The sequence below is a fragment of the Lepus europaeus genome, chromosome 4 (assembly GCF_033115175.1).
Source record: "Lepus europaeus isolate LE1 chromosome 4, mLepTim1.pri, whole genome shotgun sequence".
Taxonomy (NCBI): domain Eukaryota; kingdom Metazoa; phylum Chordata; class Mammalia; order Lagomorpha; family Leporidae; genus Lepus; species Lepus europaeus.
The window spans coordinates 75,910,470-75,927,675 of NC_084830.1; the positions used below are offsets into that span (position 1 = coordinate 75,910,470).

The 17,206-nt window shown below is 38.8% G+C and overlaps 1 protein-coding gene across 2 annotated transcripts in view; it reads left to right on the forward strand.

The window, feature by feature from the left end:
• ARFGEF1 (ADP ribosylation factor guanine nucleotide exchange factor 1) overlaps positions 1-17,206 on the forward strand; it is a 149,910-nt gene that overhangs the window by 58,587 nt on the left and 74,117 nt on the right. For both annotated transcript variants that reach the window (XM_062188387.1, XM_062188385.1), the window contains exons 8-9: positions 14,713-14,888; positions 16,177-16,310. In XM_062188387.1, the coding sequence (XP_062044371.1) occupies positions 14,713-14,888; positions 16,177-16,310 (310 nt within the window). The remainder of the gene's footprint in view (positions 1-14,712; positions 14,889-16,176; positions 16,311-17,206) is intronic.

Here is a 17,206-nt window from a genome sequence, read left to right on the forward strand (position 1 = left end):
CTGGAGTTTGCTCTTGGTCTCTATGTGGGTTCAGGTACCCAAGCACTTGAGCCATCTTCCACTGCTTTCCCAGGGACATTAGCAAGGAGCTGAATCAGAACTGGAGCAGCTGGTGGCTTAAGCCTCTATGCCACAATACCAGCCCGGGCAGGGTTTTTATCGTGGGCTGTCATGTAGGCAACCCTGCCTGAAATATACCAAAATTTTAGACAACCAGAAGGAAGGCTGATATTCAGCATGAAACAAACGATTTATACAAACAGTTTAGACATAGTGGACTACTTTAATCAGTTATGGGAGTAGCAGAAACTCTTTCATAATAAGGTACCAGGTGCCAACTGATAGGCAGTCTCAGACTTTTTCTACACAGGTATTCTGGTCTCCTGGTGCTTGTCTAAATGGATAGGAGGATGGTGAAACCATCAGTAGCTTTGAGTCATTTTGGAGAAGTACTTGGGAAAAACAGACTAATAATACTTAATTTTGACTTACTGAATTTGACTTTGATTGGCTGACCTTCTGGAAATGTTGCTGAAGCATGTAATGAAAAATTCAGCTCTGGCCTAAGAGATATCAAGACATGTGCTGTTGATGGGAGACATTCTGTTAAAATTAGTAGTTGAAGCCATAACATTATCAAGTGGGAAGGTAGAGAGGCCAGAAAGGAGACCATCATCTTGGGGAGAGTTAATTAAAAACATAAAAAAGAAAATTGTAGCCAGGGAAGGAATAACACATTACATGCCCATTCTTTAAAAATCTTGTAATACACATTAGGGTTTGGCAAATTGTGACCTGTGAACCAAATTTGCCTCATTGCCTATTTTTATAAATAAAATGTTGTAATTACAGCCATGCTCATTTGATTTCATATAGTCTGTAATAGTGGCTGCTGTTGCAACAAATGTGGGGTTGAATAATTAAGAGACTGAATGACTTTTAATGTTTAAAATGTTTATGACGTGGTGCTTTATAAAAATAAGGATTTGAAGTACCCACATTTATCTTCTACAAATAAGGACATTCTTACATAACCACAATTATATTTTGGCACCTAAGAAAATTAGCACTATTTCAAGAGTGGCTAATAGGTATATTAGGTACATATTAAAAATTTCCCAGTTGTCCTCCAATGTGCCTGCCTTTCGTTCCTTTTTAAAATTTTTATCTAGGACCCAGTTGTTGTCTCTTTATAGTCTTTTTAGGTAGGACAGGTCTTTGTGCCTTTTCACCCATCTTTCATGATATTCACATTTTTTGAAGAGCCTAAGAAAGGTGTGTCGTAAAATGTCATACAGTTTGGCTTGATTTGATGGCTTCCTCATGCGTAGATATAGATAAAACATATCTGTCAGGAATACTGCATAGATAATATTGTCAATTCAGATTGTATCATACACATTATTATTGTTTTTAGATTATTTATTTGAAAGAGTTACAGAGAGAGAGGTCAAGACAGAGAGGTCTTCCATCCATTGGCTTACTCCCCAAATAGGCCGCAATGACTGGGGTTGGGCCAGGCCGAAGCCAGAAGCGAGGAGCTTCTTCTGGGTCTCCCACGTGGGCTCAGGGGCCCAAGCCCTTGGACCATCCTCTGCTGCTTTCCCAGGTGCATTAGCAGGGAGATGGATCTGAAGTGGAGCAGCTCGGACTTGAATTGGCGCCAGTATATGGGATGCTGGCACTGCAGGCTTTTAACCCACTGTGCCACAGCACCATACACATTATTATATCATGACAAGTTATCCCCTTCTTGCTAAGTTGGATCATTTGGTTAAGGTGACTACCAGTTTACCTAATGTAAAGGAACATTTTCTCCTTTGTGTTTAATAAAGAATCTGAGAATGGTACCTTGAGAAGATCCAGTCACTCAGTTTTAGTACCCATTGCCTAACCCAGATACTATATTGAGTTGCAATATAGTGATTTTTATCATTTTAATGTTAAGTGACATTTTTCTGTGTAGAAGAGTTCTTTTTTTAAAATATACCTTCTAAAATACCATGGGCTCAGAATTCTTTTGTTATTTGGTATGTTAGAATTCTTTGTACTCATTATTTATATTCCTCTTCAAGCCAGTAACAATCCCTTCAACCAACATCTGTGTCTTTTGGATGTGAATCTATTCATCTTGATCCTTTCCTGATTTCTGGTACAGTAAGGTGTTCCACGTTCATTTTCGACTTTCATTCACCCCACTCCTAGAGTCAGCTAGTTCCCCAGGGCATCCTTGATCTTTTTAGTGGACAGTTGTTTTTAGGAGACCAGGGTCTGGGTACTAGGTGTGCTAATTGCTATGGAGGTGTCATTACCTGTAGATCCTTTCAATGGATAGAGATAGGGAAATTCACAATCACAAGTTCATATTGATAGTTCCCATTTACGTCCAATACCATGAGGTTTATCTTCATCTTACTGCGTATCTCATTGGTTTCTCTCTTTGCCCACACTGAAAACAATCAATAATAAACCCATGAATTAAATTCAATATTTCTTTGTGGTTATATTTCTTCAGAAAATATCCTACTTAGGGTGAAGAGAGTGTTATATTTAAAAATGTTACTTTTATTAACTATCATGTTTACTTAACTTTTTAAATATACACAGTATTTACATGATGGAAAGCAAAAATTATGTTTACTCAGAGAATTCTTCCATTAAATCCTTTCCTTTCTGACCCATCTTCTGTAGGTTAATTATTTTCACTAGCTTTTGGTTTACCTTTTGGGGTGAGGAGGTGTGCATGCCTGTACATATGTTTATGTTTCTCCCAGAAAAGAAAGCAAATACATGTATTCTTATTTCCTTATCTTCTTCACACTTCTTGGTACTATGGTATTAGAAACCACTCCATTTCATAGAGCTTTTTCCTTATGACTATATGAATACTCTGTTATGTGGAGATATAATTTATTCAGTCAGTCCCCTGGTTGTGTAAAGAATTTTCAGAAGGTTCATGGAAAATGTGTATTATGAAAAATTGCATGGTTTTGGCTGGCGCCGTGGCTCAACAGGCTAATCCTCCGCCTTGCGGTGCCGGCACACTGGGTTCTAGTCCCGTTTGGGGCGCCGGATTTTATCCCGGTTGCCCCTCTTCCAGGCCAGCTCTCTGCTATGGCCCGGGAAGGCAGTGGAGGATGTCTCAAGTGCTTGGGCCCTGCACCCACATGGGAGACCAGGAGAAGCACCTGGTTCCAAGCTTCGGATCAGCGTGATGCGCTGGCCACAGTGGCCATTGGAGGGTGAACCAACGGCAAAAAGGAAGACCTTTCTCTCTGTCTCTCTCTCTCTCTCTCACTGTCCACTCTGCCTGTCAAAAAAAAAAAAAAATTGCGGTTTTTGAATTTTTCCAATTTTCCATGAGCTTTTTGAAGTACATTGGTGGTATGTACGCTGTTTGTACTGTTTTGCTTTTAGAATTAATGCTACAGTGGATAACCTCTTGTATCTGTATCATTTCATATTTATGGAGATTATTGTGTCAAATGATAAATGAATGTTACCTTTTGAGGTCCTCTTCATAGGTATTATGCCATTTTTCAGTATTACAGAATTGTGTGAGAATATACAGCTGCCAGTGGAGTGTAAGATTTTGAATTTTTGTCAGCCTGAAAAGAAGAAACATGTCAGTTTGGTTTTACTTTCTATTTCTCTGATAATTAAATTATTATGGAGCCATTTGTGTCTTTTTCACTGAGTCATTTAGTTATGTCTTGTGTTCATTTTTATCATTTTTTTCTTTTGTACTTTAGTGTTCAAGATTCCTTTGTGTTAGGATTCTGTGATATATCTCACAAATATTTTTTTTTGTTAGTAAATTTTTTTTTTTTTTACAGAAAGCTTTTATTTCATAAATATAAATTTCAAAAGTACAACTTTTGGATTATAGCTGTTCTCACTGCTATACCCCCGCCTTACCCCCAAGCCATCTCACCTCCTACTCCCCCTCCCATCCCATTCTTCATTAAGATTCATTTTTAATTATCTTTATATACAGAAGGTCAACTCTATACTAAGTAAAGATTTTAACAGTTTGCACCCACACAGACATACAAAGTATAGAGTACTGTTTGAAGACTAGTTTTACCGTTAATTATGGTAGTACGACACATTAAGGACAGAGGTCCTACATCGGGAGCAAGTGCACACTGATTTCTGTTGTTGATTTAACAATTGACACTTATTTATGAAGTCAGCAATCACCCAAGGCGCTTTTCATGAGCTGCCAAAGGCTGTGGAAGCCTCTTGAGTTCACAAACTCTGACCTTAATTAGAAAAGGCCATAATCAAAGTAGAAGTTCTCTCCTCCCTTCAGAGAAAGGTACCTCCTTCGAAGGCCCCTTCTTTCAACCAGGATCTCACTAACAGAGATCCTTCATTTATGTCATTTTTTGCCACAGTGTCTTGGCTTTCCATGACTGAAATGCTCTCATGGGCTTTTTAGCCAGATCCAAATGCCTTAAGGGCTGATTCTGAGGCCAGAGTGCCATTTAGTGCATTTGTTGCTTCTAGGAGTCTATTGTGTGTCCTGCTTCCCATGTTGATTTTTCTCTCCTTTTTAATTCTATTAATTATAAATACCTGAAAATAATTCTGTGTTAAGAGTTCAACCACTGGCATTAAGTAGAAAATACTAAAAAGAATAAAATAGTAAGCTGTTCCTTGACAGGACAAGAGCTGATTAAGTCATTACTTCTCATAGTGTCAGTTTCACTTCTACAGGTTTAGATGCTCAGTTAGTTGTTACAGATAAGGGAGAACATATATTTGTCCATTTGGGACTGGCTTATTTCACTTAGCATGATGTTTTCCAGATTCCTCCATTTTGTTGTAAATCACCAGATTTCATTTTTTAAACCACTGTGTAGTATTCCATAGAGTACATATCCCATAATTTCTTTATCTAGTCTTCCATGATGGACATTTAGGTTGATTCCATGTCTGAGCTATTGTGAATTGAGCTGCAATAAACATTGAGGTACAGATAGCTCTTTTGTTTGCCAATTTAATTTCCTTTGGGTAAATTCTGAGGAGTGGGGTGGCTGGGTCGTGTGGTAGGGCTATATTCAGATTTCTGAGGAATCTCCAAGCTGTATTCCATAGTGGCTTTCCAGTTTGCATTCCCACCAACAGTGGATTAGTGTGCCTTTTCCCCCATATCCTCGCTAGCATCTGTTGTTAGTTGATTTCTGTATGTAAGCCATTTTAATTTGCATTTCCCTGATGGCTAGTGATCCTGAACATTTTTTCATATGTCTGTCAGCCGTTTGGATTTGCTTTTTTGAAAAATGTCAATTTAGGTTCTTGGCCCATCTCTTAAGTGAGTTGTTTTGTTGTGGAGGAGTTTCTTGATCTCTTTGTAGATTCTAGTTATTAATCCTTTATCACTTGCATAATTTGCAAATATTTTCTTCCATTCTGTTGGTTGCCTCTTCACTTTCCTGACTTTTTCATATGCAGTACAGAAAGTTCTCATTTTGATGTAATCCCAGTTGTTAATTTTGGCTTTGGCTGCCTGTGCCTCTGGGGTCTTTTCCAAGAAGTCTTTGCCTGTTCCTATACCTTGCAGGGTTTTTCTGATGTTCTTGAATAATTTGATGGTGTCAGGTTGTAGATTTAGATCTTTAATCCATGTTGAGTGGATTTTTGTGTAAAGTGTAAGTATAAGTAGTTTTGCCTCATATTTTTGCATGTGGAAATCCAGTTTTCCCAGCATCATTTGTTGAGTAGACTGTCCTTACTCCAGGAATTGGTTTTAGCTCCTTGATCAAATATAAGTTGGTTATAGATGTTTGGATTGATTTCTGGTGTTTCTATTCTGTTCCTTTGGTCTATCCATCTATTTTTGTACCAGTACCAGGCTATTTGGATTACAACTGTCCTGTAGTATGTCTTGAATTCTGGTATTTTGATGCCTCCAGCTCTGTTTTTGTTGTATAAGATTGCTTTAGCTATTCAGGGTCTCCTGTGCCTCCATATGAATTTCAGCATCATTTTTTCCATATCTGAGTAGAATATCTTTGGTATTTTGATTGGTATTGCATTGAATCTGTAAATTGATTTTGGAAGAATGGACATTTTGATGATATTGATTCTTCCAACCCATGAACGTGGAAGATATTTCCATTTTTTTGTATCTTCTATTTCTTTCTTTAAAGTCTTGTAATTCTCATCATAGAGATCTTTGACAACCTTGGTTAAGTTTATTCCAAGGTATTTGATTTTATTTGTTTTGAGCTATTGTGAATGGGGTTGATCTTAGAAGTTCTTTCTCAGCCATGGCATTGTCTGTGTATACAAAGGCTGTTGATTTTTGTGTGTGAATTTTTATATCCTGTTACTTTGCCAGACTCTTCTATGAATTCCAATAGTCTCTTAGTGGAGTTCTTTGGATCCCCTAAATAAAGAATCATATCATCTGCAAATAGGGATAGTTTGATTTCTTCCTTCCCAATTTGTATCCTTTTGATTTCTTTTTCTTGCCTAATTTACATTCAGTGTGACTATTGATAAGTAATGACTTTGCCCTACCATTTTTCCAAAGATATTCTTAATTTATACTTTGAACTTCCTTTGATCTTTTACTGAGAGGTTTTCTTCCTTTACCTTCTTTTGTATGATTTCCACATTTCTGTGTGTAACACATCTTTAAGCATCTTTTGCAGGGCTGGACGAGTGGTGACAAATTCTTTCAATTTCTGTTTGTTATGAAAGGTCTTTATTTCACCTTCCATTCACAAATCAGAGCTTTGCAGGGTATAATATTCTGGGCTGGCAGTTTTTTTTCTCTTAGTACTACTTGGGCTATATCTCGCCATTCTCTCCTAGCCTGCAGGGTTTCTGATGAGAAGTCTGCTGTGAGTTTAATTGAAGATGCTCTGAAAGTAATCTGGCGTTTCTTGAACATTTTAGAATCTTTTCTTTATGCTTCACTGTGGTGAGTTTGATTACAGTGTTTTGTGGCTAGGATCTTTTCTGGTCATGTCTATTGGGAGTTCTGTGTGCTCCCTGAACTTGGAGGTCTCTTTCTTTCTCAAAACCTGGAAGTTCTCTGCTAGTATCTCACTAAAAGGGCCTTCTAATTCTTTCTCTCTCTCCATGCTCTCAGGAACTCCTAGAACCCGAATGTTGGGTTTTTTAATAGTATCCTGTAGATTCCCAACAATATTTTTTAGATTTCTAATTTCCTCTTCTTTTCTTTGATTTGACTGTATACTTTCCTGTGCTGTCTTCTAAGTCCGGTATTTTCTCTTTTGCCTCATTGATTCTATTTTTAAGGCTCTCAACTGCATTTTTTTATTTGTTCTATTGAGTTCTTCATTTCATTTTGATTCTTCCTTAATATTAATTTCATGAGATTTTCTTTCATGTCTTGCATGGATTTCACTAGTTCATGCATTTGCTTTTGATTAATTCTAAGTATGCTTATCAATTTTTTGAATTAAGTTTCTTGCATTTATTCTGTCTCATCATCTTCATAATCTTGTATTGAAGTGTCATTTTTTTGGTGGGGGGGACGTCATCTTGTCTTCCTTATTCTTGTTTCTTGGATTGTTGCATTTGTTCGCCATTTGTGGAGATATCCGTTGGTTTCCTCTTTTTTTTCTTTCCTGCTATGGTGGTTTTTATCGTTGTACTGACTCTGTAGATAAGTGGACTGTCTGCTTTCACTGAATCTCTAGAGGCTTGTAGTGGGTGCGGCCAGAGAGCTGTATTCAGTTCTCCAAGGTTAAGGGCGTGGGCACTTTTTTTTTTTTTTTTTTTTTTTTTTTTTACAGGCAGAGTGGATAGTGAGAGAGAGAGAGAGAGAGAGACAGAGAGAAAGGTCTTCCTTTTTGCCGTTGGTTCACCCTCCAATGGCCGCTGTGGCCGGCACATCTCGCTGATCCGAAGGCAGGAGCCAGGTGCTTCTCCTGGTCTCCCTTGCGGGTGCAGGGCTCAAGCACTTGGGCCATCCTCCACTGCCTTCCCGGGCCATAGCAGAGAGCTGGCCTGGAAGAGGGGCAACCGGGATAGAATCCGGCGCCCCAACCGGGACTAGAACCCTGTGCACCCTGCGCCACAAGGTAGAGGATTAGCCTGTTAAGCCATGGCGCTGGCCGTGGGTACTTTTTTTTAATCAGAAGGATTGTAATTCTGCTCAGCTGAGCTCTTTTCCTCGATGGAGGCCAGTGCCTGAGTGCTAGCCCCAGTGGGTATAATATTCATCTTCTCTGTCTCAAGGACTACACAACTGATCTGTGCAGTCCCCAGTGTAAGTTCAGATTCCTCAGCAATGTCTCTCACCGGGTAACCAGGACTGCCCGAGCTTGTGGCATCTCCCACTGAGACTGTTCAAAGTCTTAGCCACACTGTGAGTTCTCCCACACACCCTCAGTTGTTGTTGTTGTTGTTGTTTTCGTTTTCCCCACAGTCCCAGTTCACAAGCTTCACACAGTCACAAGCTCCTAGCCCCCTGTTATTTCTCCCTGCCAGAGTCAGGAGTCTCTGCTCAGTTGATTGCCGGGTGCAGATACAGCTGCCACAGCTGTTACGTATGTTCAAAATGATGCCTGCTCTGTCGGCTTGTATACCTTTGTGAGGTGACTGGAGAGAGAGAAACGTGTCTGAACCATCCTTTTTCTCTCCTCTAGTTATGCTAGTGCACTTTCCCCTAAAGGGCTTCAAGCCTCGTTCCTTCTAAGCTCTTCCTGCCACTTTTTTGCCAGTATCTCGGGCTACTGCAGTCTTGTCTCACCTCACTTTCCAGAAATGGTGCATAGGCTCTCAGCTGCTGGCATCCCGAGTAGTGGGTGCCCACACCCTCCACATAGGTCCACTGCGTCCCTCTAATTTTGGTAGAGTTTCCTCTGCCATTTTTTCCCTAACTCTTCCCTGAGACTACACTATCTCTACTTTTTAAAATTTTTTTAAAAATTTATTTGACAGAGTTAGAGAGAAAAAGATCTTCCTTCCACTGGTTCACCTCCCAAATCCACCGGAGCTACGCTGATCTGAAGCCAGGAGCCAGGTGCTTCCTCCTGGACTCCCATGCGGGTGCAGGGGCCCAAGCACTTGGGCCATCCTCCACTGCACTCCTGGACCACAGCAGAGAGCTGGACTGGAAGAGGACCAACCAGGACTAGAACCCGGCACCCATATGGGATGCTGGTGCCGCAGGCAGAGGATTAGCCAAGTGAGCCATGGTGTTGACCCTCTACTTTTTTTAAGCTATCTTCTTCTGGGCTAGAGCAGTAAGCTGCCTCCCTACTCCGCCATTTTAGAACCCCTACAAATATTTTCTGTTTATTATTTACCCAACTCTTTTCACCTTGTTATTGTGTGTTTTGCCTACAAAACTTTTTTGAAACAACGTTTTTTATGCATATCTGAATACATATATCTAAATGTAAATGAGAACAGACTGGTTTATGTTTTATAATCTGTCTTTTTCACATATTAACGTATGGCATTTGGCTCTCCTTTCCTGTCAGTTTTGTACTTCATTGTGTCGATACTCCTTTATTTAAATAATCTGTTAATGCAATCATTTAGATTATTTCCAAATTTTTGCTTTATTTAAACACTGAAGTGATTATACCCTTATTACATCTTCTTGTACTTTTCTTTAGGTAAATTTATAAGGAATATATTGGCCTAAGTATGCTGCTTTCTGAATATTTCTTATTACTGAATATCTTTTTATGTAATACCTGCTAATTGCAAAACATACTTTGTAATTATCCAGTTTATATATTCCGAGATGATCTGGTTTGGATAGCATCAAGCAGCTTCAAGATAGGGGAACCAGAAGCTACTACTCTTGTCATGTTACTTTAATCATTCAAAACTTGGAGCTGTGTCCAGTGAAACGATAGACACAAAAATGAAACACAGGTCTTTGATATTATAGAATGTGTTCCTTATAGAATATTTCTTTCATCCTCACTAATTTTTTTACATTTAATTTACATTTTTCATTAATATAAAGAGAATGGATTTAGGGTATTTCATAGGTAAAATTCTAAGAATATGATATTTTTCTTCCTCTCCCTCTGTCTCTCCCTCCACAGTGTCTTTCAGTTGATAGCCAAAAACACAGTTCCCTCCCAAACAGCTAATGAATTATAATCATAGATATCTATTAGGACTTTAAAAGGTTTGTGTGAAATAAATTAAAAGATACAAAAATATATACTTCACTTTTAAACATAAGAGTTCAAGACATTTGTGGCAGGTTAAGTTGCCACCTGCGATGCTGGCATCATGTGAGTGTCAGTTCGAGTCCTGGCTGCTCCAGTTGCAATCCAGCTCACTGCTAATGTGCCTGGGAAAGCAGCGGAGGACGGCCCAAGTGTTTGGGCCCTACACGCATGTGAAAAACCCAGATGAAGCTCCTTTCTCTTGGCTTCAGCCTGACTCTGCCCCATCCAGTGGAGCCATCAGCCAGCAGATGGAGCATTCTCTCTGTCAAGGAGTTCAAGAAACTTCTGTAAGCAATGATACCAGTCATTTAGTCCATCCCTAAAGAACTGAGGGTTACAGGGATTTAACCACATCAGTGTGGTCATCTTTTACATTATTAAGTGTAGAAAATGTTTATTTATTTATTTGAAAGACAGAGGGGCAGGGGAGAACTTCCACCTACTGGCTCACTCCTCCAAGTATGCACAACATCTGGGGCTCGGCCAGGCCAAAGCCAGGAGGCAGGAACACAAGCGCTTGGGCCATCACCTTCCTCCAGTGCAGTAGCAGGAAGCTGGATGAGAAATGAAGTAGCTAGGTCTCAAACCAGGCACCAGATGCACAGTGCAGATGTCCAAGCAGCAGCTCACACCTCTGCCTCACAGTACCATCCCCTAAAGATTTTTAAGATAAAGAAACAAGGAACCAAATGAGAAACTGTGAAGTGGATGTCTAATGATATGTCCTCAAAACTCACAAAACTGTCCTTGTTGAGTGAGAACAATGAGCAGCAGCGTTGTGTTGGTGAAGGATTCTTTGACAGAGTTTTCCTAGGCATTTTTTTCTGCTAAAACTCTTTTGAAAACTTGCTCAAAGTGCTTTCCTTATAAGCAGATGTGAGCATTGTTTGTCAATAAGCAAAATGCCTGAACATCTCCAAAAAAAGTTACCATAGTCTTTGCTTTTGACTAGTCCATTTTTTACTAAAGCTCCCTCCTGTGTAGTATTTGCTTTATTGTGTCTTTTCAGGAGCATACTGAAAAAAACATGTTTCATCTCTTGTTAGCAGTTCTACAAAGAAATCCTTCATGATCTTTTTTCCCCCAGATAATTTTTTTTATTTATACAAAGGGAACAGTTTTTAAGAGCATAATGATACTTCCCACCTTCCCTCTACCTTTCCCTTTTTTTTCTTTTAATTTTTACAATGAGATACTTTGAATTTACTCCATAATTGCGTGCTTAACCCTCCATTAAATAAAGAGTAAAACAGGTAATAAGTAGGAAAACCCCAGTTCTACAAGAGTAGAGACAAGGGCTATAAACAGTAATAAGATTATCAGAATGTCAATTATGCTCATATATATTACATTTTGTTTTTTGTACTTTGTATTTTAATTGTCACAAATCAGGGAAAACATTTGTTGTTTGGACTAATTTATTTCACTATGCATAAATAGTTTCATCTAAGTTGTATCCATTTTGCAAAAAACAATTTCTTTTTTATTTTATTTTTTTAATTTTTTTATTTTTGACAGGCAGAGTGGACAGTGAGAGAGAGACAGAGAGAAAGGTCTTCCTTTTGCCGTTGGTTCACCCTCCAATGGCTGCCACAGCCGGCGCACCACGCTGATCCCAAAGCAGGAGCCAGGTGCTTCTCCTGGTCTCCCATGGGGTGCAGGGCCCAAGGACTTGGGCCATCCTCCACTGCACTCCTGGACCATAGCAGAGAGCTGGCCTGGAAGAGGGGCAACCGGGACAGGATCGGTGCCCCGACCAGGACTAGAACCCGGTGTGCCGGCGCCGCAAGGCGGAGGATTAGCCTAGTGAGCCGCGGCGCTGGCCCAACAATTTCTTTTTTTATGGCTATGTAGTACTCATCTTGTGTGTATGTATATACATAAGTATGATAATTTCTTTATCTAGTCATCAGTTGATGGACACCTGGGTTGATTCCATATCTTAACTATTGTGACTTGAGCTGCTATAAATATGGAGGTACAGATAACTTTCATATGCCTACTTCATTTCCTTTGGTTAAATTCCCAGATATGGAATTTGACTGGGTCATATTAGGTACACCTATTTTCAGATTTCTGAGGAATCTCCATATTGTCTTCCATAATGATTATACTAGTTTATGTTCTCAACAGCAGTTAGGGTGACTTTTTCTCTACATCCTCACTAGCATTTGTTGTTATTTTTTGAGTTTCATTGATAGGCATTCTAACTGGAGTGAGGTGAAGCCTCATTGTGATTTTGATTTCCCTGATGGCTAATAATCTTGAGCATTTTTTTAATGTCTGTTGGCAATTCAGATTTCCTCTTTTGAAAAATGTCTGTTCAAGTCCTTGGCCAATTTCCGAAGTAGATTTGTTGTTTCTGAGTTTCTTGAGCTCTTTATAAACTCAGGAATTATCACTTGCATAGTTTGTAAATATTTTTTTCCCATTCTGTCAGTTGCCTCTGTTGAATGTTTGCTTTGATATGCAGAAGCTTCTTAGCTTGATATAATCCCATTTGTCTATTTTAGATTTTTTTTTTAGATTTGTTTTATTTGAAAGGCAGAGTTACAGTGAGGTTGAGGCAGAGAGAGAGGTAGATCTTGCATCTGTTGGTTCACTCACCAGATGTCTGCAATGGCCGGAGCTGCGCAGGTCTGAATCCAGGAGTCAGGAGCTTCCTACAGGTCTCCCACATGGGTGCAGGAACCCAAGCACTTGGGCCATCTTCTACTGCTTTCCCAGGCCATAGCAGAGAGCTGGATTGGAATTGGAGCAGCCGGGACTTGAACTGGCATCTTCAGTCAGCAGCTTTACCTGCTACACCACTGCACTGGCCCCCATGAGTTGAATTTTTGTATAAGCTGTAAAGTAGGGGTCTTTTTTCATACTTCTGGATGCAGAGATCCAGTTTTCTCAACAGCATTGGTTGAAATGACTGTCCTTTTTCCAAGGATTTATTTTAGGTTGTTTATCAGAGATTAGTTGGTTGTGAATGAATGGATTAATATCTATAGTCTTTAATTTCTTTTATTGTTGGAAGAAGTCCTTCACAATCTTGATCCCACTTATTGAAAACTTCTATTGAAAGTGTTGCTGTTGTCCACAGCTGATATGGACGCAACACTTTTGTCACCTGTCAGGCAGAAAATTTGCTTCCCTAGAATTTTTCATTCAGAATTGTGAAAGCTGACTCAGATGAGATGTCTGTGGTGTTGGCTGCTGTTCTGCTGTGAATGGTCAGTCCTTTTCAGTTAGGCCATGGATAAGATGAAGTTTTTCCTCTGATTGATGAGACTCTGCTGCCACAGGCTTCATCTGCAGCATTGTTTCTTCCTTTCTTAAAATATTGATTTGTTAATTGCTAATTTCTTTGGGTACACTGTCTTCATAAATGTTTTATAAAGCATCAGTTACTCCATCATTCTTCCACACAGCTTTGCTAGCAATTTGATGTTTGTTTTTCCTTCATTTTTAGCAGAAATCATGCTGTTCTGATAGAAGCTCTTATCAAACTAATGTCTTATCCCTCTTGTTGATCCTGTTCAGACATTGTTACAAGTCAGTATGAAGTTATCGTCATGCAGAAAAGTTTCAAAATCCATGCATAGTTTTCTCATAATACATACTTGCCAGCACTTTACTTTTTAAGAGCCATAACGAGAAAAGCAGAGAACTCCTTTCACTACCTAAATGCCCAAGAGCCAGTAAGTCCAGGTCTCACATGGGTGACAGGGACCTAACTTCTTGAGTGATCGATCACTTGCTGCCTCCCAGGGTGTGTATTAGAGTAGGAAGTTGGCACTGAGAGTAGAGCCAGGAGCGAAATCCAGGCACTATTACATGGGGGCATCTTAACTGCAACATCAAAATAAGCATCACCCTTTTTTGCTCCTTTTGAAGAAATCCTTTGTGTTTTGTTTTTTTTTTTTAAAGTAACCTATTTGGGTTTCCCCTGAAGTAGTTCTGGAACTTGGTATTACTTGTATTATCATGTTTATTCAACAAAAAGACATTTGTTTATATTTATTGCAGGTATGATTACTCAGGGTGACCAGTACTGGTAGGTATTCCCATAAAAGGGAAAGGAATCATGGTAAAATAAATTTTGGAAGCACTGGCAAGCTCAGTGAATTTAAAGGCTAAAATAACGAAACATACTTCCCAGCATTTCCTACGTTTATTTTACAGTAAGTTTTTTTTTTTTTTTTTTAAAGCAGTTTCTCTTTAACAGCTCAAGGCATTAACACTGATAAGAACCCAGTTTACTCAATGCTATTATAGACCAAAAATATAAGCTTCTGCTTTGGCACATCCTGGTAGCCTTTCATCAGCTGAGTGTGTTTCACTGCCACAACAACTTGAGGTTCATATTTGGAAGTATGCCAAATGCATATTTACTCACTAGGAAGTATGCTAACCTTTAAATGGTGCCAACACATATTTTAGTTCACATTGCTTTTCTGTTTCAGTTTAAATCCTCTTTGCTTTTTAAATAAATTTCAGTTAAGTAGTAGATCTTTGCATTTTTTTATTATAATTTTAGATATGGGAGAAGGGACTACTATAAATGCAAGTACAGATGGAAACATTGGAGCTTTAGAGGATGGGAGCGACAGTGAAAATATTCAAGCAAATGGAATTCCAGGAACACCAATTTCTGTTGTGTATACACCATCCTTACCTGATGACAGATTGTCTGTCTCTTCCAATGATACTCAGGTATAAATGGGGTGGGGGTAGGAGTCCAACACCATGTAATGAATATTGCCATTTAATGATGCTAGCTGATTTCTCTTTGGGGAAATTAAAAAAAAAAAGCAAAACAACTTGTGTTTTTTCCTCACTGGTATAGATTAGAACAGTTTGTTCCCTTCATATGTGATAGCCACATTTTTAACTTGAAGGCATGTTCATATTTTCTTTTCATCTTCCTCCCATTGAAATTAATGTGAAGAAAGAACATTTCTGTCACTCCTTCAAAATAATTCTATTATCATAGAATAAGACAGAACTTTTAGAAATCTAGAGAATTTCCTCAACTTTTGTTAAGGGCTACAAAGAAGTTAGTACCGTGGTCATGACAGGTCTTCCTCATCCTTCCTACCCAATAGTTTGTATGGTTTTATATTTATCTTTTTAGAAAAAGGAGCCCATCCTAAATCAGTGCCCATATTCCAGAGTAGATCTTCCTGGCCTTACTGATTTTCTTTTTTTAAAGATTTTATTTATTTGAGAGGTAGATTCAGACAGTGAGAGGGAGAGACAGAGAGAAAGGTCTTCCATCTGCTGGTTCACTCCCCAAATGGCCGCTACAGCTGGAGCTGGGCCAATCCAAAGCCAGGAACAGGGAGCTGCTTCTGGGTCTTCCATGTAGGTGCAGGGGCACTAGTGGTTGGGCCATCTTCTACCTCTTTCCCAGGCCATAGCAGAGAGCTGGGTTGGAAGTGGAGCAGCTAGGACTAGAACTGGTGCCTATATGGGATGCTGGCACCGCAGGCAGAGGATTAACCTCTTGAGCTACAGTGCCAGCCCCCTGATTTTTTTAACGGTTCCTTTAAGATTACTTTAACAATCATATATATGTATATATATGTACACATATACATATATATATATGATATATATACAAATACTTATATAAAACATAAAACACCCAGTGACAGTAGAAATCATAAATTAGGCCTTTCGTTAAATACATTGCTAGAGTATTTTGTACTAGTTTTATTAGTAATAGTATGATCAGCTAAATTTAATAGTGCCACCAAATAATGGTGACAAATAAACACTGTTTGAAAAGCATGCATTTTTTAAGGTATTTATTATTGGGATGTCAGAGAGTAGTATGTCAGATTAAAGAAAAACAGTGTGGCACTTTGCTCATTTGGGTTCACTTCCACAAGGTAGGGAAAATATCACTTGGTAATGAATTGAATAAAACGTACTAGAAGATTGAAATGATTTTAAACTGGCAAATGTCTTTATTTTCATTGTATATTAACTTGTTTAGGAATCTGGAAATTCTTCAGGACCCTCACCTGGTGCTAAGTTTTCCCACATTTTACAAAAGGATGCCTTTCTAGTATTCAGGTCATTGTGTAAACTGTCAATGAAACCACTGTCAGATGGACCACCAGATCCAAAGTAAGTCTTCAACTGTTTTGCCTGACAAATAGAGGTCTTTAAGCTTGAAAATTACTTTTAAGGTAAAGCTATTGTTTGGATTTTCATTTATTCTTATTATATAGATCTTAAAAATAGTTGGGAGGAAGGGATATTTTACCTAATAAAAAATGTACTGAAGAACGAGACATTCTCAAACATGCTGGAGTAGACAGTGTACACTGTTCCCCAAAGGGTATGGCAAGTTTATAGGCTAGTGCCTCATACTTACCAAGTGAATGATTTCCATATTATAAGTAACTGTGGAGTTTATGTAGCCTTGTTATTCAGCCTCATATTAGGCTGCTGAAAACTGCCAATCGTACCTAAAATAAATTTTCAAAGTCATAATGAAAGAAAATATATACTCATTAAGGTCTGACAAAATGCCATAGAGTATTTCTCCCTGTAGGGAGTAGGAAGTACATTGAGATAGGGTACACTTGTCTAATTACTATCATAAATATTAAACACTTAGGAAAGTACTGTTTTTGTGAGTCATAAATGGCCAAGTAACTTTCATGTCATGTGACTGAATTGTAAATAATTACTGCTTGAGATTGAGTTAGCTTGCCTCTTTAATGTTGCAGCATGACAATGTATGAGAACATTCTAGAGGAAGAAACTTAGGAGACCTGAGTGACTTTAAGAAAAGGATATTGAAAAAGAGAGAAATGGAAGCATCACTGCTTTAATTTGAAAAAGGTGCGGAGTAGCCATTTGGCACCATGGTTAAGATACCACTTAGGATACCTGCATCTTATATTGGAATTCCTGGATTCCAGTCCTATCTCCAGTTTTGAGTGTAGCTTACTGTTAATGCATACCCTGGAAGGCAGCAGATGATGTCTTAAGTACTTGGGTCTCTGTCACAATTG